The 27,777-nt window shown below is 41.6% G+C and overlaps 1 protein-coding gene across 1 annotated transcript; it reads right to left on the bottom strand.

Annotated features, from left to right (window-relative positions):
* Positions 1–10,172: 10,172 nt before the first annotated feature.
* LOC127626379 (putative serine/threonine-protein kinase A) lies at positions 10,173–23,101 on the bottom strand. The gene is made up of 10 exons (XM_052102151.1): positions 22,767–23,101; positions 17,533–17,617; positions 16,072–16,196; positions 15,876–15,963; positions 14,550–14,653; positions 14,062–14,145; positions 13,914–13,981; positions 13,758–13,841; positions 13,524–13,578; positions 10,173–12,715 (listed from the first exon to the last, which is right to left on the bottom strand). The coding sequence occupies exons 2-10, from the start codon at positions 17,555–17,557 to the stop codon at positions 11,687–11,689; spliced, it is 1,662 nt and encodes a 553-aa protein (XP_051958111.1). The 5' UTR covers positions 17,558–17,617; positions 22,767–23,101; the 3' UTR covers positions 10,173–11,686.
* Between the last annotated feature and the right edge of the window lie 4,676 nt (positions 23,102–27,777).

Below are 27,777 nucleotides of genomic sequence, written 5' to 3'. Positions count from 1 at the left end.
TCAAATTCTTATGACTTATCGAAATAAACTAGAATCAGGAAATGTTGATGTAAAACATCCTTTCGAAGAAATTTGCATTAGTGGAGGTGAGGTAGAAGCAAAATCAGCGATTGTGAGTCTCTTTACTTTCCATATATTGTGTTGACTAATTAAACATTTTTTTGTTTTTATAAATATAATTGTTAACTGAGAAAATAGTGCCTAGAAAGCTGTGATAGTACAGTAATGTTTAACAAGAACAACAAAACTTATTACATTTAGTTTGTACTTTATTTTAATATAATTTCGTTTTTAAATGTATGTATATATATATTCAAAATTCACTCCTGCAGTTGAAATGAAGGAAAAAGTCAAACCACTTGCCTCTGGAGGATGGAAAGAAGTGGCATGCATCATGTCTCGCACCCATGCCGACTAATGCTCTAGATAATGGACTGACCACCAATGCTGAAAATCTGCTACTGTCTCAAGCTCCATTGTCTGAAAATGTAGTGCCTTCAAATTTTGAAGCTCAAAAAAGCACATCCATCCATCAAAAAGTAATCCGTACGACTCCAGGGGGATAATAAAGGCCTTTTGAAGTGAAGCGATGTGTTTTTGTAAGAAAAATATCCATATTTCTAACTTTATAATCTATAATCACTGGCTTACTCTATCCTTTGTGCTTCTGTGTTCGTCACTTCTCACCGGAGCTTACACTACGCCAACGTCATACGCCAGAACTCGACTCTCTCATGTACGCGCAGACGGTGTTACTGGTAGCCAGTGATTATAGTTTATAAAGTTATAAATATGGATCGTTTTCCTTCAAATATGCATTGCTTTGCTTCAGAAGGTCTTTATTAACGCCCTGGAGCCGTATGGATTACTTTTATGATGGATGGATCTGGGGTACCATTCACTCCCATCTTAAAGCTTGGAAGAGCAGAATATTTTTAAATATAACACTGATTGTGTTTGGCTGAAATAATGAAGTCATATACACCTAGGATGGCTTGAGTGTGAGTAAATTATGGGATCATTTTCATTTTAGGGTGAATTAACCCTTTAAAGACATTAAAGTCCCATGATTGAGAACATTTTGTAGTCTAATACATTCATTTCAAATTCCCTTTATGTGAAGACATGGTTCTGTCGAGTTCTCATCAGTATTTCATGACAGCAGCTTCGTCAGTGAAAAGCACTGTATATTATTCACTGTTACATTTGTTGATCTCATTCACGTGTAGATATTCTGGTAAAAAAGGTAACATTATTTGGTGTTGTTTAACCCTTGCTATCTTTCGGCTCTTGTTTAGGTGCATTTTCTTGTGAAGGTCTCCATTGTGCACATTAATGTGATCATCAGGTTCAGTCATTCCTAGTGAATCCCCCTTTATTGTAGGTTTCCACAGATTCACAGCAAGTGTCCAAATATGAAAAAGCGAAAGCCGACATCCAGTTCTCAATGTCATCATTTCTCCTCACACAAAGATCTGTTGCAGACAGTTCATCAAAGATCAGATTAAACCACAAGAATGAAACACAAACTCTGATTGGATTGTTTATTTACTTGCTGTATGTTGTCAAACTGTGTTATTTACAAACATCAGTTTAAACAAAAATACAAACACAAGATAATTCTTGTTATAATTAATCAACTGTTTATGAGCATGGATGTTTGAGGTTTGAGAAAAAATGTGGTGAGGAAAAATATCAATAATATCTCAATGTATGATAGTAATTATGGGATTTTACTATATACAGTCCATTATAATAATTCAAAGATAGGGACAATCTAGAAAAATCTTGAATTGTCTTTGAATTGGATTTCTGAATTATCTTTGGGTCCTTATTAATGCCCACATGCTTCTGTTCTTAATAAAATGATTGTGTCAGTAAAGACAGTTTGTCTTATAAAGTTACTCTACAACTCAAGAAACACTGACAATTTATCTGGACTCGGGCATATCATGAGATAGACTGCTGTAAAGTCAAACATTGTGCTGTGGTGCACCTTTATAATTGATTTCTGAAAATATGAATGAATTGTTCTTAAGGTCAAAGAGTTTAAGTGACTATTGTACCAATGTAAAGTTCAATATGCTGCATCTGTCATGGGCATGATACTTATTACATACTGTCTGAACTTTTTGGGAACTTTGTATAATTAAATAAAGTCAAGAAAGCATCTTTTTTTAAATTATTTTTACATTTGTGGAAGACAAGATCATATTCTAACATGTCTTCTAACTGAATATGTCAAATGTGTGATTGCTGTCATCAGCTCAACAGATTACAGACCAAAATATCCACGAGACAGTTGAGTAAAATACAATATTGAAAAAAGGTATTGTTATAAAACAGAATATATGGTGTTGTGGTTCGTGCCATCTCTGTGAAAAATCACTCAAAGACTTGGAGTTTTTGATTTCAGAAGAATAAACTTTATTATCAGACAATAAACTGCAGAACAACTGAAGCATCTCTGGTTTTTGTTCACTTAAGTAAATGTCCTCTAACAAGTCGGGGCTAACACATTCCAAACTTGTCACCATTATCCATCATCCTATTCTGTGACTGGTCTAATTATTTTAAGAAGTGGACAGGACACCTGTGGAAGAGCCTCACCATATATTTCTCAGTAGTCATGAGAGCACATATGTGAGGCTATTCCTGTTCCTGCACAGGCCTCTAAAAACACACTCACATAGTAAAAGACCTGCTTGACCATCAGAAATAATTGTAGAATAAAATGGCATTGATTAAACTTGATTAATGTGAACTTAACTTGATAAAAATACACCACAATAGCTTTTGTAAATATAATGCAAAAAGAAAATGTACTTTTAACACACTCACACACAAAAGACACACATGTGCACACCGAAGAATAAATCAAGAGCTTACATTTTCCATTTGTCTGATTGAGAAAACATGAAGGAAACAAAAGGTAAAAAAAGTAGAAAACAGCCCAATATAAATGTGTTTCATAATTAAAACAGCTGCTTATATAACAGAAATCTGAAGCTAAATGAAGTGATTTATTCCTCCCTGATTCAGAAGTTCTCACTGAGTGATTCCTGACAGACATTATTAGTTTAGAAGCATCATCATGAAAACCCAAGATATACAGTTACAGTCTCCTAAATCACCATATCACCACTATAATAATTAATAATAACATATATCATAGATGAGGAACATACACTACTGCCATTACTCATTAATCTTAGAGTTTGTGTTTATTATGTGTCTTCACTCATCCAGACTCTTTTTAAGTTGATCTGCAAAGTGTTTTTCACATCTTTAACAGATATCATGATCTGAGACTTTAACTCTTTCTCTTGATTGTTGAATTGTTTCTCTTGATTGCTCTGACACAGTTCTTCTTTATTCCCTCTTAAAGCTCAATCTATGCAGAAGATAGGAAGTCCCTGTTCAATCCTAGTTCCCCGTCTGTCACTCAGTCGACGTTGTGTCGCTGAGTTGACACTAGGGGTCGCTCTTGCGGAGCATGGCCATCTCTGATTTTGAGAAAAGGCCAATGAGAATTGGGGTGTGGAATTTGCATGCCACTCCCCCGGACATACGGGTATAAAAGGAGTGACGCTGCAAATACACATCAGATATCTTTTTCGGAGCCGAGAGAGTGCAGTCTAGAGCTGAATTCCTCTGCTGTTCCAGTCATCTCTGCAAGCTGTTGGTTTTACGGCGCTTTCCAGCGGTCCTCCCCCTCGCATACAACGTTGTGCTGAGCATACACCCCTGGGCGCTTCAGCAGCTGTTAAAAGAGTTACGGAGTGAATAACTTCGTTTATATATACATTTATACACTCGTATACATATATATATATATATATATATATATATATAAAAAAAAAACATTAAAAGAGTGGCACAAACGGTGAAGTGTCTTTTTCAAGATGTCTTTCCGTTTGTGTGTGTTTCCTGGTTGCGGTCGTTCTCTCTCCCTGTCTGATGGCCATGATTGCTGCCTCTTGTGCCTGGGTGCTACCCACGCAGAGTCAGCGTTCGTGGATGGTTCATGCTCTCACTGCGAGAGCATGCCCATGGCTACGCTGCGGTCGCGCCTCGCACTCGTAAGAGCGCGGGGCACCCCAGCCGCTCCCCGACTCGGTCCTTCTACCTACGGGTATGAGGCGGTGTCGGCTAGCGCTGGGGGCGATATGGGGACCTCAGTGGGAGCCTCTCCGCCGGGTACAACCCCACGGACCTCCCACTCCCCACCACGCTCGTATGCTCCAACCGAGCGCTGGGGCGCGGTTGCCGGCTCGCTTCATAGCGGACCCGCGATCACGTTCGGAGCGCCGGACGACGATGAGATTTCGATCGCGGCATCGGAGAGCGGGTTTGTCATGTCTGACGCTGAAGACTCGGCTGAGCTCCCACCCTCGGGTGTGGCGGCTCAGTCGCAGGCTGACGCGGAGCTGACAGCCATGCTTGCCCGGGCAGCCGCGAGTGTCGGGCTGGAGTGGAACCCTCCGCCCCCCCGAACCCTCGCGGCTCGACGATTGGTTCCTGGGGCCGGAGCGCCGCTTACGCCCGCGCTCCGCCCCCGTTCCTTTCTTCCCGGAGGTGCATGAGGAGATTACGCGCTCGTGGCGCGCACCTTTCACTGCCCGCACGCGAGCGGTAAGCTCCTCCGCTCTCACTACCCTCGACAGCGGGGCGGCAAGGGGCTACACGGCGATTCCCCAGGTGGACCAAGCGGTTGCGGTGCACTTATGCCCGCAAAACGCCTCCACCTGGCGGAACCGCCCGACGCTTCCGTCCAGGGCGTGTAGGCTGACGTCGTCTCTGACGGCCAAAGCCTACAGCGCTGCTGGACACGCCGCCTCCGCCTTACATGCCATGGCACTCCTGCAGGTGCACCAAGCCAAGGCACTGAGAGAACTACACGAGGGTAGTCCTGACCCGGGTCTAATGCAGGAGCTGCGTTCGGCGACCGACTTCGCCCTCCGGGCAACGAAGGTCACGGCGCGGGCTCTCGGGCAGGCGATGTCCACCTTGGTGGTCCAGGAGCGCCACCTATGGCTCAACCTGCTCGAGTCGCGAGAGGCTGACAAGGTACGTTTCCTTGACACCCCCATCTCCCAGGTTGGGCTGTTTGGCGACACCGCTGGAGACTTTGCCCGGCAGTTCACAACGGTAAGGAGGCAGACGGAGGCCATACAGCATATCCTGCCCAGGCGGAGCTACAGGCCCCGCACCCCGTCTGCTCATCGCCCAGCGCATCCCCCTGCGGTACCAACACCAGCCCCGCCACAGCCCGCCCCTCGGGGCCGGCCCCGGCGTGGAGCTACCCGCAGGACAGCGACGCCCCCCGCCTCACGGCCGGCCGCCAAGAACCCTAAGAAGGCTTCGAAGCGCCCCTGAGACGGGCAGCCCTGGGACTCAGGGAACTGCACTTCGGGAGCTGGTAAGCAGACCACTCCCTCCCCCGCCGGAGGGGCGGGTGGAGAATCCTTATTTCCTTTTGAAATTATTTCACCGCACGCCCAACGGGCTACGGTACCCACATTTTCAAAAAAAGAGCAGTTTCCTCAGCCCCCGGGCTCCACTTCCGGTCTCCCCGGCCGTCGCTATCACGACTGCCGGCCACCGGTTCTCTTTGGCAGGTGCAGCGCCCTGGAACCGGGTCTTCCGCTTCCACGCGTCCAGCCGCGGCACAACCCCGCCCCCGAGCCGACGGTCTCCGCGGGCCTCGAGGACGAAATTCTTCCTCCCCCGTCCCAGGCTCTTCCGGGAGCGGTCACAAGGAGCCAGGTAAGTGCTTCAATGTCCCTAGACTCAGCACCCCGGGCTCTGCCCCGTCGCGAGGCCCCGCCTGCCGGTACGTCCGACGCTATAGTCCCCTTGGTCCCTCTCGCTCGGAGTTTGGGGGCGTGGCTCGCGCTCCCCAACCCGTCGCGTTGGTTGATCAGGACAGTCCGACTCGGCTACGCGATTCAGTTCGCCAGGCGCCCGCCCAGGTTCAACGGCGTCTGCCCCACCATGGTGAGAGGCGAGAATGCCGCTGCCTTGCGTGCGGAAATCGCCTCCCTTCTACAGAAGGGCGCGATAGAGCCTGTCCCTCCAGCCGAGACGAAGAAGGGGTTTTACAGCCCCTACTTCGTCGTACCCAAAAAAGGCAGCGGGTTACGGCCAATCCTCGACCTGCGAGTTCTGAACCGGGCTCCGCACAGACTCCCGTTCAAGATGCTTACACAGAGACGCATTCTAGCGAGCGTCCGGCATCTGGATTGGTTCGCGGCGGTAGACCTGAAGGACGCGTACTTTCATGTCTCGATCCTTCCTCGGCACAGACCCTTTCTCCGGTTTGCCTTCGAGGGTCAGGCATACCAGTACAAAGTCCTCCCCTTCGGCCTGTCCCTGTCCCCTCGCGCCTTCACGAAGGTCGCAGAGGCAGCCCTTGCCCCACTGAGGGAAGCGGGCAGCCGCATCCTCAACTATCTCGACGACTGGCTAATCTTAGCTCACTCGCGAGATATGTTGTGTGCTCACAGGGACTTGGTGCTCAGGCACCTCAGCCGCTTGGGGCTTCGGGTCAACTGGGAAAAGAGCAAGCTCGTCCCGGTTCAGAGCATCTCTTTTCTCGGTATGGAGTTGGACTCGGTCTCAATGTTGGCGCGTCTCACCAGCGAGCGCGCACAGTCAGTGCTGAGCTGTCTGCGTGCGTTCAGACAGAAATCCTTTCAGAGGCTCCTGGGGCATATGGCATCATCAGCCACGGTTACACCGCTTGGTTTGATGCATATGAGACCACTCCAGCACTGGCTGCAGACCCGAGTCGAGAGACGAGCATGGCGTCACGGCACACACCGCGTCCTTGTCACGCAGACGTGTTGCCGCTCTCTCAGCCCCTGGTCAGACCTAGCGTTCTTACGGGCAGGAGTTCCCCTAGGCCAGGTCTCCAGGCACGTCGTAGTTACGACAGATGCCTCCCAACGGGGCTGGGGTGCCGTGTGCAGCGGGCACTCAGTCGCCGGCCCTTGGATGGGCCCGCGACTGTCTTGGCACATCAACTGCCTCGAGTTGCTGGCAGTACTACTTGCCCTGAGGAGGCTCTTGCCGTTGATCCGGGGCAAGCACGTGTTGCTCCGGATGGACAACACAGCCGCGGTGGCGTATATCAACCACCAAGGCGGTCTACGCTCTCGCCGCTTGTCACAACTTGCCCGCCGTCTCCTCCTTTGGAGTCAGCACCGACTCAAGTCGCTGCGGGCCACTCACATCCCAGGTTACCTCAACAGCACAGCGGACGCGCTGTCGCGGCAGGTTACATCCAGGGGAGAGTGGAGGCTCCACCCCCAGGTGGTTCAGCTGATCTGGAGTCGATTCGGCAAAGCGCAGGTAGACCTGTTCGCTTCCCCGGAATCCTCCCATTGCCCACTCTGGTACTCTCTGGCCGAGGCCCCCCTCGGCACAGATGCCTTGGCACACAGCTGGCCCCCAGGGCTTCGCAAGTATGCATTTCCCCCAGTGAGCCTACTTGCGCAGACGTTGTGCAAAGTCAGGGAGGACAGGGCGCAGGTCCTCTTAGTGGCCCCCTATTGGCCCTCCCGGATCTGGTTCTCGGACCTCACGCTCCTCGCGACAGCCCCCCCCTGGCAAATTCCCCTGAGGAAGGACCTTCTTTCTCAGGGTCAGGGCACCATCTGGCACCCGCGACCAGACCTCTGGAATCTCCATGTCTGGCCCTTGGACGGGACGTGGTAGACTTAGGTGGCCTACCACCCGCGGTGGTAGACATGATCACTCAGGCGAGAGCCCCCTCAACGAGGCGTCTTTACGGCCTGAAGTGGCGTCTGTTTGCTCAGTGGTGTTCTTCCCGTGGTGAAGACCCCCAGAGATGCGCAGTTGGATCAGTGCTTTCCTTTCTGCAGGAAAGGTTGGAGGGACGGCTGTCCCCCTCCACCTTGAAGGTGTATGTAGCCGCTATATCGGCACATCACGATGCAGTGGAAGGTAAGTATTTAGGGAAGCACGATTTGATCATCAGGTTCCTGAGGGGCTGAGGAGGTTAAACCCCCAGGCCGCCTCGTTCCCTCATGGGACCTCTCCGTGGTCCTTCGGGGCCTTCGGGAGCTCCTTTGAGCCCCTTGAGTCAGCAGAGCTAAAGGCGCTCTCTCTGAAGACCGCCCTCCTGACGGGCTCACCCTCCATCAGAGGCTAGGGGACCTGCAGGCGTTCTCTGTTAGGCGAACTGTGCCTAGAGTTCGGTCCGGCTTACTCTCACGTCATCCTGAGACCCCGACCGGGCTATGTGCCCAAGGTTACCACAACCCCCTTTAGGGATCAAGTGGTGAACCTGCAAGCGCTGCCCCTGGAGGAGGCAGACCCAAACTTTACGTTGCTGTGTCCGGTGCGTGCTCTTCGAATCTTGGACCGCACGCAGAGCTTTAGAAGCTCCGAGCAGCTCTTTGTTTGCTTTGGCGGACAGCGGAAGGGAAGCGCTGTCTCCAAACAGAGGATCGCCCACTGGGTCGTCGATGCCATCACGATGGCATACCACGCCCAGCACGTGCCGCCCCCTGCTGGCCTACGAGCCCATTCTACCAGGGGCGTTGCGGCTTCATGGGCGTTGTCTCATGGCGCCTCTCTAGCGGACATATGTAGAGCTGCGGGTTGGGCAACACCTAACACCTTCGCAAGGTTCTATAACCTCAGGGTTGAGCCAGTTTCGTCCCGTGTGTTATCAGGTGACACAAACAGGTAAGTTCGGGTCAACTGGCCGGGTGTATCGCTTGTGCATAGCGCCTTTCCCCTCCCTTGAGGTGAAGACGTGCGCTCTTTCCCCAGTTGCGTTCGCAGGAAGTGTGAACCCTGGACGTTCTTCCTCCCTAGCCTAGCGGCCGCTGAGTCTTCGGAGAGGCTCACTGCCGCCCCGGTACGGGCGTCACTAGGCCCCCGTACTGAGGTAAGTGCTCCACATGTGCTGGTTGCCCCCTTTGGCAACCCCGTGTGATGTATATCCCGCAAAATGGTTTCCCTACCGGCAAACCGCGTCTTCCTTGGACCTCTGCCCTGGGTCGCCATGTTTGTAGTAACCCCTCCCCACCTTTGGGTAGGGTCTACCACGGCGCCGTTCCACACGATGTGCTTCCGCTGCTAGCCGGTAAGACCGTGTGTGTATTCCACCTAAACCCCCCCCCCTCTCGGGGCCGGGTGTGGTCTCCGCGGTGTCCTCCTCTTTGGAGGGACACCCCCCAGCTTGGACCATTTATATTTGGCCCCCAGCCGAACGGTTGCGTTCCTTTTTACAGGGGAGAGAAATAGAGAGAAGGCCCCGGCTGGGCCAGCCAGTCCTTATTCTCTGAGCAGTTAGCTGTTCCCCCTTGGTGCAGGGGACCGCTTCATGCCTGCCAGTGGGTTGGGGTAGTTATGCGACGGCTTGCTGCGCTGGCTACGAGGCACACAGAGGTTTGCCCATCTCGCACCGCTTGTCTGCATAACTCGGTTCAGCTCTGTGGCGTTTTCCATGGGACCCCTAGTGTCAACTCAGCGACACAACGTCGACTGAGTGACAGACGGGGAACGTCTCGGTTACTGACGTAACCTCCGTTCCCTGATGGAGGGAACGAGACGTTGTGTCCCCGCTAGCCACAATACTGAACCATCCGCTGAAAGCGCCGGGTCTTTGGCTCGGCTCCTCAATGCGATACCTGATGTGTTTTTGCAGCGTCACTCCTTTTATACCCGTATGTCCGGGGGAGTGGCATGCAAATTCCACACGCCAATTCTCATTGGCCTTTTCTCAAAATCAGAGATGGCCGTGCTCCGCAAGAGCGACCCCTAGTGTCAACTCAGCGACACAACGTCTCGTTCCCTCCATCAGGGAACGGAGGTTACGTCAGTAACCGAGACGTTTCAGCACTTCCCTAAACTGTGCACTGGAATATGATGACTCATTGCTTGAGGATAATTTGGTTTTAAGATATTGAATTGCTGTTGGGGCGATTTGGATGCAGCAAACTGTGGAGATTTGTTTTTCTTTTCTTTTGAAACTCTGTCACAAGCTTTTCCATCATTGTGCCGAACGGTTCTGAGAATGGCACAGATCAGTTAGTGACGAGTTTTCGGCACGATGGTGGAAAAACAACTATTTATTTTTGTTTTGGTTAACTACGTTTGTTACAACATATGTTAATTATCTGATGTTGTTTGATATGACCTGTACAAAGTCTTCCACTTTGAAAACTTGGTTAATGAAATAAATCTGCAACAAAAATATTTATAATACAGTAAAAAATCACTTGTGTCAAAGACTTCATCTATTATCAATTATCAAGGGTGATCTGTGTGTAAATTGTATTGCAAAAATGTAAATAATTGTTTCATTTTCAGTTTGTTTAGTTTGTCTTTCATTAAGTCAGTGTTTTTGCAGGAATAACAGTGAGTGTAACCGGTGGCTCGCGACACCAGTTATGAAAACACGCGATGTGAAGCGTCGTGGAGACAGACACGGGACAACAGGCGGCGGTTTCACTGAGTTTACTGATATACAAAACATACAAGAGCAGCGTCTGAGTAAATCACCCTTATAAAACAAATGTGATGTACATATAATCAACATGTGCTTTCATCTCCACAAATATAGGCCAAAGTCAAAAATATAACTTAATTGGGGTAAAATGATCAAAATAACCACACAGAGAAGTAAAATAACAATACACATAACTTGCAGTGAAGATATTGACACAAACGCAACAATTAAAATAAAGACTAATTACGATTAACAGGAGCCACAAATAACTCACCTCTTCAGTGCATTAACAATGCCAAGAGGAAGAGGAGGAGACAAAACAGGAAATTGTGTAGGCTCATGATGACATCACAGCAATTAAAGGGGAAAAACGCTCATTCTTCAGGCAAGTATACCAGATATATATGAAAATAAACCATTTTGTGTGAATTATAATAAACAATACATATGTTTTAACAGTACACTTTCTGTCCCTGTTACATGGGCATCAACCGACAAGTGATACAATGAAACAAGAACCTTTGAGACACTGAAATTAATTAATAAAGGCAAAAAGTCCACAATGATATTTTGTTTTATTATTATTAGCTACTGTATAATTTTAACAATTTTTATCTACAAATCGTACAATCAGAATTAAGTTTTAAGGTGCGTATTCAAGGAATAATTGACAGTTTTTCAGTTTTTTATTTTGATTATAGAAATTGTGACCGATTGATGTTCGGATGTATATCTTTAAATGAGATGTAACTTCACAGAGATTTTCAGTGATTAAATCTTTTATTTTCACTCTGTATAAACTTTAAATGCAACACAAGTTGTTTGAAATACTTTTGAGGTGTTTGTTTTACAATTTCTTGAATCAGTTACTGCGACTGAACATTTATTTGCGTGTTCTTTTTGTTTAAAAGTCGTTACGTTTCCGGTTGGGGAATATCTAAAATATTGTTTTGTTAGTTTACATGTGTCTAAAATAATATATTACCTGTATATGTATAATTACACATATTGTGGTTAAATATGTGATGACATCTGAAGACTGTCGATCCTGTGAATAATCGCCTGAACGGAGTTGAGAATGATACGACAGTAACGTCACTACAATGAGTCCTTATGTATATATGTACAAAAGAAATGCCACTATCCCCAACTACAGCCTGAAATTCAAATGTTCAAAGTATCGGCAGAATCGTGTGTTTATGTGTCTGCTCTAGCTGTTTCTATATACTCATTTAGTTCCTCTCTTGCTTTATTAATGTCGGTCAAGAGATTGCAGAGCTCTTTGTGTGTTTTTCTCATCTGTGCAATAGACTTGAGTACACTGGATTTGAACGTTTCAGGATCATCTGTTGTTTTCTTATTTATCATCTCATGAATCTCCCTTGAATCTTTAACAATGAAGGCAAGGTCAGCTGGGATTAAGAGACCACTTAACAAACCTGAAGCTGCTCGTCCTATTTTGTCAGCTTGAGCACCAAATCGCCCGATATTTGCCAACAGGCATAGATGCATGATTTCTCCGGCACCCACTGCTGTACTTCTGCATGACATCTGTGCTTTATCCGATGTCGATGCACTGACAAAAACACCGAATCTAGCAATTGTTTTCATCAATTTGTTCAGTGTTTTCAGTGAATTGAGAATAGGTGCACTTGCATTGTTATAGTTCTGTTCAATTTGTTGAAGGCTCTCACAGAGTGATTTTTGTCTTACTATATTAGTAATGTTGGAGGCAGCACCTGTTACCCCACCTGCTACTCCTACACCAATACCCACACCCATTACAATCAAAGAGGCACCAAAAGTGAACGGTGACAAAATTAGCCCAACCAGTGCAGTGATGCCACCAGCGGCTCCAATCACTCCACCTGACAGACTGCCTGCAGTGGCATTATAATGAATTTCCTCTTGTGAATCTGCTGCTTTTGTCAATTTACTGTCTAAGATCTCCAGCTCATTATAATGCTTGTTGTAGGCCTGATCAAAGGTCCGGATGGACTTCATGAACTTCCGTGTAAATGCTTCTGGAATATTTTTATTTCTGTTTACTGCGTCATTTAAGAATGGTTTTGCTAAAATCTCATCGGCTGTAGGTCTGTCATTAGGGTCGCAGCTGAGCATTTCTTTGATCAATTCTCGTAGTTCCTCTGAGTATTTCTCTGAGATGTCGGGAGGAGTTCCTCTCATGCTGTTGGCATGTAGATTGTGACGCTTTAGAATATCTGACTGTGGAGACAAAGGAAAATCTGGTTATTCTAGATCTTTTCCACTGAGTTTGTTCATATAATCTTATATATAAAGGATATGTATATTACGGGTTGCACCAACTTGTCAATTAGTTCCAACACTCGTCAATGGGTTCTATGACAAATTATGGTTCACTTTTGATGCACACTCTGGTTAGTTTTATGTTTGAGTTCGGTTTGTTTGGGTTATGTGAACGCTGTTTTAAAGGTGGTCTGGGGTACGGTTCATGTGAACTCTTAATAAATGTCTCACACCTGCATGCCAAATAAATGCCTTCAGAGCGCAGCTCACATTCTTCACAGTATTTGCATCCACGAGCGCACGACAGACTAAAACAAACATTCTTCAATCTTTGCATATTCAGAGCACCAGAGAAATGCAAGTGTCATGATGTGCATGTAAAGATTTGGTGGAAAATCCAAAGAAAACATTTTTCAATAATATAATGATGCTGATGTTTTATTACACAGTTAAATTGGTAAACGATTGAATCAATGTTTAATAAATGATCAGAAGTTGCAATAACTGAACAAGTTTTTTTATTATTGAAATATAAAATCTCATGAGTAACATTTCAGAATCTATTTCAGTACCTGAGATCTCAGAAATGATGTGCTCTGTTCTTGCTTTGGTCTAAACCTATTTGCAATTTAACTCAGTATTACGATTTTTGCAGTTTACATTATGTACAGTATCACATAATACAGTGCTGAGATATGTATATATACAGAGAGAGAGAGAGAGAGAGAGAGAGAGAGAGAGAATAAATAAATAAATAAAATCTTACCCAGACATCGAGCATGCACAGATCGTGGAGCAACCATCCCAAAGACCAGATGTCACTGTAATAAAATAATCAAGAAAATAGAAATTAAATGAAGTAGTAGATTAATTTAATAATCACCTTCAGCATAAAAAGTGTAGCTTTCATTAATAGTTAACAGTAACTACATTTTATTTCTTAATATAATTTTATTTTATAATTTGTATAGACATTACAGACCCTTTACAACAATCATACCTTTTAGACGTGTATCTTTGTTTCAGAACTTCTGGGCTGACATAGAGTTCTGCACCCACAACTGATTGTGCATATTGATCAGCTCTAAAAACAAATAAAGAAATAAACTGACGAAAATCACTTATCAAAATCACTTATTTATTTGTTTATTTTTACCTTTCCAATACTTTTGAGCATCCAAAATCCCCTAAATTGATGTATCCATCCTCAGTCAGAAAAACATTCTGAATAAAAACAGAACTAGTTCGTAAGACAGAAACTGGGCTTGTTTACAAATGACTGATTGAGTTGTGTCAGTGTCTACCTGCGGCTTGATATCTCTGTGAATAATATTCTTCTCATGGAGATACTGCAGAGCCAGACAAATCTGCACAAACCAGTCACGGATCTACACACAGATGACAGACTTTCATTATTCAAACCCATCAGTAGTGCAGAATACTACATAGTCCTCTGTCATCTAATGAGTCATGAATAAATAATTAAATAAATGAAACTTTTTTTTTTTAAGGTTGTATGTTTTATTTATTTATTTATCAGTTTTATATTAGTAAACTTTAGTCATTAGTCACATTTGAAGTATTTAGTGATAATTGGATTATTGTGATGAAGCTAGACTTTATCCTTCTCAATATAATCTTTTATTATTTAAGGGATCTTCTAATCAGAATATCTACTCTTACCTATTCATAAACTTAAACATATAGTATTTCCCTTCTTTTATATACATTGAGATGCATGAATGTTCTTTTGCACACAGTATATACTTGCATGAATAACTTTATATGTTACCTGCTCTTCTGTGAACTCATTTCTTTTCTGTGTTTGCATCCTCTTGTAAAGATCCCCTTCTGCACAATACTCCATCACTATATAAAACAGTCCAGCTTCTCTGTCTACATAAATAACAATAACATAAATATCCAGTCAAACAAACTGCATTACATTAATACATGTGTTTAAATACTCTTTGTCTGCAATCATAATGAATACTGTAGTAGGGATGGGCGGATCGATCCAAAAAGTTTGGATACTTCCAATACTGATGTTGTACCGAAAATATCGATCCTCAAACAAAAATATAGATTCTTAATTATTATTATTTTTTTTTTAATAGGGTTTATTATTATTTGGTTTCCACGAATAATAATCATAAGCTTCAAAGTGAAATAAAATGGATTACGCTATATTAGCAAATACTTGTGCAGGATGGGAACTGTTTCTTCTTCCGCTCATCTTCATAAATGCTGAAAGACACGAGCAGACAAGCGCTTGTGACGTCACAAGACTCGTTCAAACTAGAGGAATCAGCGACTTGTAGAGGTAATGATAGAAAATCAGAGAAACAGTTTCTGCTGTGTAGTCTAGGGCATATATACGTCATATGCCTTCATGTCAGTTTTAGTATTTTGTGTATGCCAACATGAAATAACTGATGACACGTGTGGCCGCCAGAACAATGAGCTTTTAATCCGGAACCTTTTCAATCTAATAACGCGCTGCCGCAGCACCGTTGAGTGAATTGTGTTTAATTATTATTATTTATATTTCTTTTTACAGAGTTTCTCTCTAAACGTGATCGGAGATTCACTGGCGAGACAGACAGTTCGACTGAGCTGATCCACCAATCAGAAAATAAAAATATTATTTTTAATTACCCATTTTATCCAAAGTAATCACAAAAAAAAGTATCGGTATTGATGATATTCGAAAAGAAAATAAGTGGTATCGCCCATCCCTATACTGTAGAATTTCAGTCAAAGCTCCAGTCAGATAGCAATAATATAGTAAGTAAAGATTTTTTATTCTCCTCTGACTCTTTTACTCTATGTACAGAATTAATTAGCATTTTCTCTCATTTTGTAAAAAAAAAAATTTAACTTTAAATGTTATTAATTGTCATTGGGCCCTATTTTAACGATCTGAAACGCAAGTTTAAAGCGCAAAGCGCAAGTAACATTGTGGGCGTGTCTTGGACCGACGTGCGTCTGTGGAGGGAAAATCCCGCTTTGCGCGGGTGCAAAATAGGAATGATACATGCGTCAGTGTACAAAGTCATTTGCGCCGGGTGCAAGATAGGGCCCATTGTGTCTCTTTCTGAAATACAATCCAACATACCTTCAAATGAATCCTCATAAGCAACAATATATGCATGATGCAGACCCTTTAAGATATCAACTTCCTGTTTGACTGCGTCAGAACTTCTCTTTAGAGGGGAAAACATCACTTATGAATATGAGGACTTTAAATCTTACTAAAAGTGACAAAGTGTAAATTGCATCTGAGGCTTTAGTAAATTCCTGATTGTACTTACATCTCTGCAGTTAATCTCTTTGATTACATACAAATCTTCCTCTTTGTTGTTCACAAGAAATGCTGCACCTGAGACTCCTTGTCCAAGTTTTTTCTTTAATGTGTATCCATGTTTTGTGAACAGTTCTGAAACCAATTAGAGTATCATTAATATATTACTCTCTAATGTCGTCTATTCACAGTCATTTTTGCAGAAGTGATTCAGTGACTTTATTGTATCAGCATGAAGTGAATTTCATTCGATTCAATTCAATTCATAAAAATGTAATATATATAATAAAACAAATTGTGAATAATCCATCCCATGTGTTCAAAACAACAAAATTACTTCCAGAGAAATTGTAACCGCTGTCACCATTTTATAAATAAGTATTTGCGGTTTAGAGCACACACTCATAACACTCCTGAAGAACTCATGTCTGGCAGCGACAGAGCTTCACAGTTCTGGGAGTAAGATTCAGGTGCGTAATCAAATGGAAGATTAAGATTCCATTAAGATTCTATGTGTGTGAGTTGATTCTATGTGTGTGAGTTGATTCTATGTGTGTGTGTTGATTCTGTGTTGATTCTATGTGTGTGTGTTGATTCTATGTGTGTGAGTTGATTCTATGTGTGTGAGTTGATTCTATGTGTGTGAGTTGATTCTATGTGTGTGTGTTGATTCTATGTGTGTGTGTTGATTCTATGTGTGTGTTGATTCTATGTGTGTGAGTTGATTCTATGTGTGTGTGTTGATTCTATGTGTGTGTGTTGATTCTTATGTGTGTGAGTTGATTCTTATGTGTGTGTGTGAGTTGATTCTTATGTGTGTGTGTGTTGATTCTATGTGTGTGTGTGTTGATTCTATGTGTGTGAGTTGATTCTATGTGTGTGTGTTGATTCTATGTGTGTGTGTTGATTCTATGTGTGTGTGTTGATTCTATGTGTGTGTGTTGATTCTATGTGTGTGTGTGTTGATTCTATGTGTGTGTGTGTTGATTCTATGTGTGTGAGTTGACTCTTATGTGTGTGTGTTGATTCTATGTGTGTGAGTTGACTCTTATGTGTGTGAGTTGATTCTATGTGTGTGTGTGTTGATTCTATGTGTGTGAGTTGATTCTATGTGTGTGTGAGTTGATTCTATGTGTGTGAGTTGATTCTATGTGTGTGAGTTGATTCTATGTGTGTGAGTTGATTCTATGTGTGTGTGTTGATTCTATGTGTGTGAGTTGATTCTATGTGTGTGAGTTGATTCTATGTGTGTGAGTTGATTCTATGTGTGTGAGTTGATTCTACGTGTATACTCTTGCATTGTATGGACAAACACAAATCATGTCTCCATTGAAAGACTTTTGTTTGAGATCCACAGAAGAAAGGAAGTAAAAGGTTTGAGACAACAAACTGTAAGTATGAGTAAATTATGAGAGGAATATAATGTTTGAACTTTTACTTTTAAAAATTCATCATGTAATTTCTGACTTACGGTTCATGGCAGGAGGAAGTTCCATGCTGTCATCTGAGTCACCGCTGTCGACACTGGAGGTACTGACATTGGTATGTTGAGAAATCTTTAGGAAAATAAAATACTTCCTCTTAAGATATCAATCATATTTATTTATTATTAAATATTGTATGTACATATATGGACAACGTATCACATTAATAAGAACATTCATAAGGAGCCAGACGTCATTCAAAGGTTGTTGTCCTCAACATTGTTTCAAAAGTTTCTGTTTCATATAACCGTATAAATCAAGAATATTGTATATTATGTCTGTTGCCAATTACATTTTTGGGAGTAATTGTGAAATCAGGTTATTCTGTTTTAAAGGGTAACTAAACCCCTGCTCAGAGTCTGACTCCACCCACTAGCAATATTTGAAAAATGCTGGAAAAGTGGGCAGACCCCCAGCGGGGATAGAGGGGACGAACCGAGTGCGGGGCTGAGCGGGGGCGTGCACCTGAGACCCGTAGTGACAGCTGCTGTCAAGACTCTAAAATGGAGAGTGACTGGAGAGACGCAAGTAGCTTTGCCACGGAGCGGTCTTTTGAAGTCGAGGACTTTTCTCCCCCACCTTCACCTGAAGTGGAGGAGGGTGAATTGTATTACTATTATGTTATTATTATTCCTCACACGGTCGCAAGACGACATGTACATGAATCTGATGAGTTTTATCGAGTTGATGTCAATAGCGCGCACTCTGTAGGCATATTCATATTTTGCCGCTATGTGAAAAAATCCAGCAAAATGCGTTTGTCGACCCCAGAGGATTAACTTTAGCCTAACCATAAATTGTGATTCAAATATGATCAGTCACCTCAAGACGCCGCTGCGGTGGTGGAGTCCATGCAGGAGGAGCAGCGTTTGGCACTGCGTCGCTTTTCAGCGCGAGCTGTTTGGAGAAGCCCATTTCCACCTCCATTGCGTTGGAGAAGCAATCCCGCGTAAAATGCAGTTTGCACACTCCTCCAGCTCTAGGCGGGAACTCGCGGTCTTCCAGCCCAAGGACATGCAACCACTGGCGCCTCATTTCCAAGTCTGCTGGAAAGCTATACAGTCCAGCAGTGCTGTTGCAACCAGCAACACTACACCTACGTACCATCCTGACCACTGTACTAAATACAGATAATCTACGCTAACTTGAAGCTATCCTAACTGACGCAATACTATGCTACTAACTAACTATGCTTCTAACAATACTACACTAACAAATATGCTAATTAACTACCTAGACTACACGAAATAATCTAAATAACTATATAAATGCTATGCTAAGTAGATGCTAAAATACTCTATCCTGATCGTTTTCAATACTCGCAATTCCAACTCCTGACTCGCTACAGTGGTTTTGATGAAACGAGATGGTTTTTATACTGCCATGGGCGTGGTAGCTCGTACCAAGGGCGTGGTGAGCTGGAACCTGCTTACGTCAGCTGTCACGAACTACCGCAAACAGCCAATAGGAAAATTCAACTGCAGTAGCCACCGTTCAACCTGAAGAGGGCAGCACTCAGACGTTTTTACACCATATATTGTAGAATTAAAACACTTTATACACAGATGTCAAAAAAATTACTTGAATCAATGACCAGTACTAATAAAGCCCCATTCTTACAGATCATTAACTAAAAAAAGTTGGTTTAGGGTTTAGTTACCCTTTAAACTGTTATTAAAACATTTAATAAACAGTATGTGTAAAGAAGTCACTGTAACTTTCCCATTTCAATATATTTATTTTCCAAATAATCTTTCATTCAAGTCTATAATTTAACAATACAATTAATAATACATATAATTTAACCATTTCATCAGTTTATCAATGACTAAGGAAACTCACTTTAATTGAATGGATAATCTTGATTTTTTTCCATCAATTTATATTTTTAAATATTAAAATATTAAAATGTTAATTATATCCCCTGTGTTTGTGTCAGCATATAGTCCGGGCTTGAGATCTCTCACGCATGCTACATCAAAGGCAACGCTTCACAAGTCGCAACAACACTTATTATGTGTCCAGTGGCATATTTCATCTTCATAATGGCATGTGTAGTTAACAGTGAGTTGATGTTCACCACAATAATTTATTAAAGTGTAAACACATTAGCAGAGCTGCACCGACTCTTATTCTGCTGACAGAATTAAAGCCATACAGAAGATGGGACGGTTTGACCAATCAGATGAAAGTAGATGGGGATTTCCTTCATCTTTACTTTCATTATTATTAAAAACACTTGATTTATGGTGGCGTTCGTGCATGGTGGTATGGTTTGACCAGTTGATTTGTAAATACTTGGAGATAAGATCGTTGTAGTTCAACAGTGTGTTGCCATTTGGTACTTTCCAAAGGATAGTAGAGACAGATCTACAGAGGTGTGATGGTAGCTGCCACTGTAAGAAAAAGCTTTACCACCCCATCAGTTTATATGTGGTAACAAATATGTAATAAATAGAAAGAAAGTCACTATAACATTTAATGAACTGCATTTGGTATACCAATATTTCTGTCTCAACTCTAACCGAACATATAAATGACTACAGTGGTCCTTGACTAACGCTGCTGATCGCATGTTTGGCTACTGTAGCGCATACACAGTGATTCTGCAACTGACAGGCACAGTTGTCAAGTCCTTTAACTTATAGAGTAACTTGTAGACAACTTCTGTTGTCACTGTGATTGTCAAATAACAAACACCATGAGTGTTCAACATCACATACACCAGAGATGTGTTCATAAACAAGAGCGATGTATACATTATTAGCACCTTCAGTGTGGTCATAAAGTTTTGTTCACCCCAAATCATTTTGCACAGAAGTAGATCACTAGAAAGCATACGTGTGAAGGCGTCTCAACCCCGTCACTGCAGGAAAAACGTCTAGGTTACGGATGTAACCTCCATACCCTGATGGAGGGAATGAGACGTTGTGTCGAAGAAGCGACAGTAAGGGTCTCTCGAGCGCCTTTTGCATCTCTGATCTATGAAAAAAGGCCAATGAGATATTGGCAGACAGAATTTGCATGTCCCGCCCCCGTACATACGAGTATTTTACCAGGGGCAAAGTCTGCCGTGCAGAGAAGGAGAAAGCCGCTGATATGCGCCGTAGATCCAACAGCAATCGCACTCAGAGATGGGAGGAACAGTGTGTGACTCGCAGCTCGCTGCATACACAACCATCGGCTCCGAAGGAAATTTCTGAATGAAACAGATGCATTTCCCCTCCTTTATACCCGTATATCCGGTGCCGGGACATGCAAATTCTCTCAGCCAATTTCTCATTGGCCTTTTCTCATAGATCAGAGATGCATAAGGTGCTAAAGAGAGACCCCTAGTGTCGCTTCTTCGACACAACGTCTAAGTGAGCGACAGACGGGGAACTGTTATTTCTCCTGTAAATACTGTTGTCATGACGAGTACAATACTGTATCTCTGATGGGATATCCCGAGAGATTGGACTGATTCGTGCCGTGTTGAAGTGAGATGGTGAGCGAGCATGTTTGATCGCCGCTCTCATAACATCAGACATGCGCATTATTATTGTTTTTTGTAACATCAGGGTTCGTACAGATGCATCAAAGTTAATTTCAAGGACTTTTAAGAACATGAGTTTTAAAGGACTATGCTCGAGATGTCATTAAAACTAATTCTTTATTTGTTCATTTTAAATATTTTATTCATTCAGATAATTTATTTTGATAAAACCACTTATTACATGTACAACATATCTCAATGTGCCTCTTTAAGTACACATTCTCACAGTAACAATTCATGTTTCATTCATGATGAAATTGATGTGCAATTGTTGTGTGCTCCCTTAAAACACACTTAAATAAAAGTGAATAACTGGATCTGTAAACAATAGTCCATATTACTCATGTGCTGCGTTTCATGTTTTCTAAAGTCACACAACAGATTTCTGTGAGAAACTGACACAAATATGTCATTCTCAAAAAAAATTGACTTTTTTTATAGGCGAGTTTTTGCCTATAAACACGGAGGGTAAATATTTTATAACATATTGATATTTTTCTTTATTCATAAAGACTTGACTGTTGTTCTTTTATTATTTAATTTTGTTTCACGATCTAAGCAAGTTAACACTCATGAGGGTTCAATGGGGTAAAACAACACATATTTAAAATATTAGTTAAAATGTGAATTAATAACTTTTCAACATTCACTAAATGCATATTTAAGCAGCCTCTGAACTTTGACCATAAAAATTATTTCCCACAACTTTTTGTACTAACAAAAACAAATGTCAAAACCTAAAAAATACAACAAAAAAAAAAAGGTTTTTATCTTTGATGACACCAATGCCATGAAATCAAGGGACAAACACTATTTTTAAATTATTAATAATATTTTTGTTTTACTTTTTGACAAACTTGTTCGGCCTTGCACTAAAGTTTTTATTAAAAATAAGTACAACATAAACACATAAATAACATTAAATGTCATAAAAGTGGTGTACCAGCTGAAGGGGACAAGGATTGTTTTCAGGCAATTGACAATTTCAAATATATTTTCTAAATAATGTGCAAAACAGAGTCAAGCCATTTCTTTTTTATTAATATTATTTCCACCCCCGCTATGTGAAAGCTTTTTCATGACTAAAAAAGTCAAGGGACATATTTTGATATTGACTCAAATGTTGTCAGAAATAAACTATTTCACAAAGCTGTCTTTTCACAAGGGGTCACTAGACGTCTCACAAAACTGAATCCTCCATTGATCTGCTTTTAAATCTCAAAACGTTTTACATCTCATCTAATGTTTTCACTCTGGAGAGTCATTTTTAATTAAAACTGATATTTGCAAGGATTCATACTTGTTAAATCCACCACAGCAGTATCGATGAAATATATATATTAAAAATCCTCCAGTACACTTGATTGTGATTGGCCCATTCTCAACAGCGCTGCCAAAAGTAACAGTTATCACGTGACAGCGCCGTCAATGTGCTTCCGCTGTGGTCTAGTGGTCTGTCTCGTGTTTATTCCGGAAATAAATCATTTAATTTATTACATTATTTAAGCAACATATTTTATTATTTTCTGTAAGTAAATAGCCATTTTTACCAAGAAGGCGTTTAAAAAGTTATTTTCAAGGGTTTTCCAGGAATTAAATTAGATTCGTAACGCGGGTCACGTGTTGAGTGGTTTATACTGTTACTTACAACAGATAATAAAGTGAGACAACAAAAATGATGCTTACCACGCTGTGGAATAGTTAGTTGTAAGTTACAGGTTGTAATCCTAAACACTGCAGCAATTCATCGAGTCCTGCTTAGAAAAACAACATTTCAATCGCGATCACTTTTTACTTTCACTTTCACTTTAAAGTGATGCGCACAACAGAATGATCGGATCAGTCAAGCGAACAGTTGATTTAATACACAACAGAAAAGAAAACTGCTCAACACAGAGACTCTGACATGAACGATAACTAAAAGAAAATAAGATCCCAAAATAAAACGATTACAATGAAAATGGTGCAAACTCTACAAAAGTGTTCGTGCGTTGTCGAAGTCCGTTTCCCGTCTGATTCTGTTCCCGCCCTTCCAAACGACAAAGGAAGCGCGTTACCAAACGTTTGCGGAACATTACATTTGATCGAGGAGAGTTGTAATAATAAGGTATTAAGAACATTTGTAAATGCACAGACTTTCCCTTTACACGTCAGAAAGAAACCCCTTGTTTTTTATTTTTGTAAAGAGAAAGTGGTTCAGATTAGAACAAGGTTTCTATATTTCCCTCTTCTACCGAAGGCTAAAGAGGTTCAGTTTAAATGATGAATGACTTGTAATGAGTTCCTCAGACATGGATTTAATATGGACTGCAATCGGTGCAGCTTCTGTGAAGCAGACATAGAGTCATTGCAACATTTATTTTACTCGAGCACATTAAACAAATAACTCTGGGATGAACTTCATGTTTGGTAAAGTTTGAAATATGTAATATCTGAATTTGACTTTAAATATATCAAATATGGGGTCTTTTATTCTCAATGTGATGTTGAATTTTTGGTTAATAATATTGTGGTTTTGGCCAATGACTTTATACCTAAATCTAGATTGTTACAGAATCATCCCATCCTCTTGCATTTCCAGAAGGAATTGTCGATCTTCCTCAAATCCTTAAAATGTTTGTGTAATAAAAAAGCCCTTAAATTGAGTCAAGTTTTGGAGACATACTTTGATGTATTGTATTAATAAAAAAAATTTCTGTTAATCCTTGGTTATTAACCTCATTTTTATTATGCTTATTTTGTATTTATTTTTTTGGTTGTGCTGCTATTCAGTTTTAACGGATTGTTTTAAGTTTTACCTTTACCGTGACTTCTTTGTATTTTCATTCAAGCAAAACAATAAAAAAATGGCGGAACAGGGAAGAGAGGAGCTGAGTTTTTGACTGGACCGGAAACGGAAGCACGCGCGCACGAAAATGTGTACTCTCAACAAACAGGGAAATTATACGATAAAAGGATGGCGGAGAGAGCAGACGCTCTGTGAATAGCTCAGAGTAGCAAAACCTTTAAAATCAACGGAATGAACTTATAACTCATCAAAACCCTTATTTATCAGATGTAAAACATATCCTAATAATTCAGACATGTGTAAGTAACCCTGAGCACCCCCTGGAGAACGATATTGTAGACCATAACATGGCTAGCACAAAAGCTAATGCTAAATTGAAAGCTCTCCAAGCACACGACTACTGTGGTCCAGAAAGTATGGAAACTAATATCAGAGGAACCAAAAATACCTTAACATCGCCTTCAAAACCACCAGCACCACAGAAAAAGTCAAAATCAGACGATGTCGTGGCTGCTGGAGCCCATGCTGAAGACGCCTCTAACGCTGCGATCCTGGCTGCTATCGGCACTCTTCAAAACATGATGCAGGACTTCAAAGCGGATCTAAAGCAGAACACGCTGACCATAGCTAACATCGCAAAAGCGGTAGAGTTTAACTCTGCCGAAATCAAAGAATGTAAGGAACAATCCCAAAAACTGCACGTCGAGGTCAAACAACTCAAAGAGATGAACACAGATCTTGGAAAAAGAGCAGCAGAAGTGGAAAAAAGAGCTGCAGAGTTGGAGCGTTATAAAAGAAGATGGAACCTGAGAGTAAATGGCTTACAGGAAGAAAAAGACGAAAATACACGACAAATCATCTCTGATATCATCGGAAAGATTGTGCCACACTGGAGGGAGAAGATGGATTTCATCCTGGACTCGGTACACCGACTGGGGCCGAGTAACACCAACCGCCCACGTCAGATCATCATGCAGTTCACAGGACGCCACTTCAGGGATGAACTCTGGTGGATCACCAAACTTCACCCCGTTTGCAAGGATCTCAACATCCGCTTCGCAGAAGACCTCACCAAAGAAGACAGAGAGGCACGGATGGCTGTGTGGCCGAAAGTTGAACAAGCAAGGAAGGCAGGTCTAAAGACAGTGTTCAGGGGCCCCCATGCTTTCATTAATGGACAAAGAGTCTCGCCATAGACACAACGATTCAGGGTTTTTGAATCTCGAAAACAAGTGAGTGGGAATGATAACGTTTTCTCAGGGTTTTGCTACTATTATATATTCCTAATAGGAAACTCTACTGTTGTTTAAGTAAGTTCAGTAATTCATTGTTGTTGATTGTTTGTTGTTTTGTTTTTGCCTATGTTCAGTTTAAAGAGTACCATCTCTCTAATGTCTGTTAATGCAAGGGGTTTAAGAGACATGACAAAGAGAAAAAGTATTTTCTTATTTTGTAAAGGGAAGAAGTCAAATATAATTTTTTTGCAGGAAACGCATTCTAAGGATGATGATGTTATATTTTGGTGTAAACAATGGGGAGATGAAGCTTACTTTAGCCATGGCACTTCAAGATCAGCAGGAGTCGCCATCCTCCTAAATAACTTCAAAGGTCATATTGTGTCCCATAAGGCAGATGAGTTTGGTCACTGGCAGATTCTTATCATAAACATTGATGGTCTGAAATTCATCCTAGTCAACTTTTATGGCTATAACATTAGAAGAGAAAACCAAAACCTACTTGAACAAATTGGCTTACATTTAGACAATCTTAAATTAACACACTCAACTGATAACATCATAATTGGAGGGGATCTAAACCTAGTTCATGATGAATTTTTTGATAAATATCCTTGCAGATACTCTGCAAGTCATCAAAACACCATATTCACGAACTTTTGTGAAAAACATAATTTGGTTGATACTTGGAGACACTTAAACCCAGGAATATCTAAATTCTCCTGGTTTAGCTCAAGCCACAATTTTAAATCCAGAATTGATCACTGGTTAATTGCAAATCATTTGCTATCTTATAATATTAGCTCTGATATTTCTGCTGCACCATTAACAGATCATAGTGTTATTTTACTACAGATCAAACCCAATAACAACAATGTCCACTCACACACATATTGGAAGTTCAATTCCAGCAATAATTCAAATAATGACTACTGCCAAAAAATCAAATTGTTAATTAAAGAAATTGCCAATTCTGAGGAGATAACAACTGCTACCAAAAAGTGGGAATTCCTAAAATATAAAATACGCCAATTTACCATCTCATTCAGTAAAATAATTAAAAAAGATAGTGAAAAACAAGAAGTAGAAATTATTAATCAGTTAAATATGTACTGCAATCGGCCAAACCCAACTGAAGACGATAGACAGAAGATGTTAAACCTCCAACCAAAACTGGATGAAATTTATAGTCGCAAGGCCCAAGGGGCCTTCATTAGATCCAGGGCTAAGTGGATAGAGGAGGGGGAAAAAAATTCTGCGTATTTCTGTGGTCTTGAAAAAAGAAGACAGGAAAAAAAATAGCATCAGATCCTTGATGATTGATAATAATGAAGTCACAGATGAAAATTTGATCTCTTCAGAAATCTGGGAATTTTATAGCCAGCTTTATAGCTCTAAATTTTCTAACGTGGACTGTCAACATTTTTTTCAGGATATAGCAAAACATATTCCCAAAGTAGAGGATGGCCTCAAACAAACATGTGATAATCAAATAACAATTACAGAACTTGACGTAGTAATTGGACGTCTCTCTCTTAACAAAGCCCCCGGTTCCGATGGTCTCACAGGTAACTTTTATAGACATTTTTGGGTAGATTTAAGAGACCTGCTGCTACAAGTTTTTACTGAAATATTTGAAACATGTGTGCTTCCACCAACAATGCGACATGGGGTTATCATCTCAATTCCAAAACCTGGGAAAGATCCCAGAATTATAGATAACAGAAGACCCATTACACTTAGAAATTCAGATTACAAGCTTCTAACTTACATCTTCACTTCTCGTCTTCAAACAGGGATTTCGGATCTTATTGCAGACACACAGTCAGGGTTCTTAAAAGGAAGGTCAATCCATTATAATATAAGACTGGTAATGGACATAATTGAGTATAGAAGCCAAATAGAGGACGATGGGTTCCTTCTCTTTCTAGACTTCTATAAAGCATTTGACTCTGTGGAACATCCATTTATTCTTTCGGGCTCAAACACTTTGGCTTTGGAATCAAGTTCAGAGAATTGGTTGGTGGATTATATCGAGATATTAGTAGCTGTGTCCTATTACCTAGTGGTACCACCCCGAGCTTCAAGATTAATGTGGGTATTCCTCAAGGTTGCCCCCTCTCACCATACCTGTTCATCTTAGCCACAGAAATGCTAGCAATCTATATTAAAAACTGTTATGATATTAAAAAACTTAATGTACTTGGCACAGACATTATAATCAGCCAACTAGCAGATGACACAACAATATTTTTAAAAGATAGATACCAAATTTCAACAACTATTGCCAAAATAAAAAAATTTTCCAAAGCCTCAGGCCTAACATTAAATTTAAAAAAGTGTGAATTGCTGGCTATACATGACACCTTACTGAAAGACATCTGTAATATTCCTATTAAATCAGAAATAAAATACCTGGGGGCTTACCTATCTAAGGACCAAAAACAAAGCCAACTTCTGAATGTAGAAAATAAAATTAAAGAATGCAAGTCAAGATTAAATATTTGGCTACAGAGGGACCTATCAATACTAGGTCGAATTTACCTAACTAAGATGGAATGTTTATCGAGATGTATTTACCCAGCCTATTCCAATGCCATTCCCAACAAACTGATTAAATCTATCAACCAAATCAACCTAAACTTCATTTGGAGAAATAGACCACATTATATGA

The sequence above is a fragment of the Xyrauchen texanus genome, chromosome 1 (assembly GCF_025860055.1).
Source record: "Xyrauchen texanus isolate HMW12.3.18 chromosome 1, RBS_HiC_50CHRs, whole genome shotgun sequence".
Taxonomy (NCBI): domain Eukaryota; kingdom Metazoa; phylum Chordata; class Actinopteri; order Cypriniformes; family Catostomidae; genus Xyrauchen; species Xyrauchen texanus.
The sequence above is the reverse complement of the archived record's forward strand: the minus strand, read 5'-3'. Positions and strand labels throughout refer to the sequence as shown.

Coding starts and splice junctions, on each gene's coding strand:
- LOC127626379 (XM_052102151.1), bottom strand. CDS start 17,557: ATGGAACTTCCTCCTGCCATGAACC. Junction 13,842..13,913: donor TGCTCAAAAGTATTGGAAAG/GTAAAAATAAAC, acceptor ATTTGTTTTTAG/AGCTGATCAATATGCACAAT. Junction 12,716..13,523: donor TGTGCATGCTCGATGTCTGG/GTAAGATTTTAT, acceptor TTGTCTCCACAG/TCAGATATTCTAAAGCGTCA.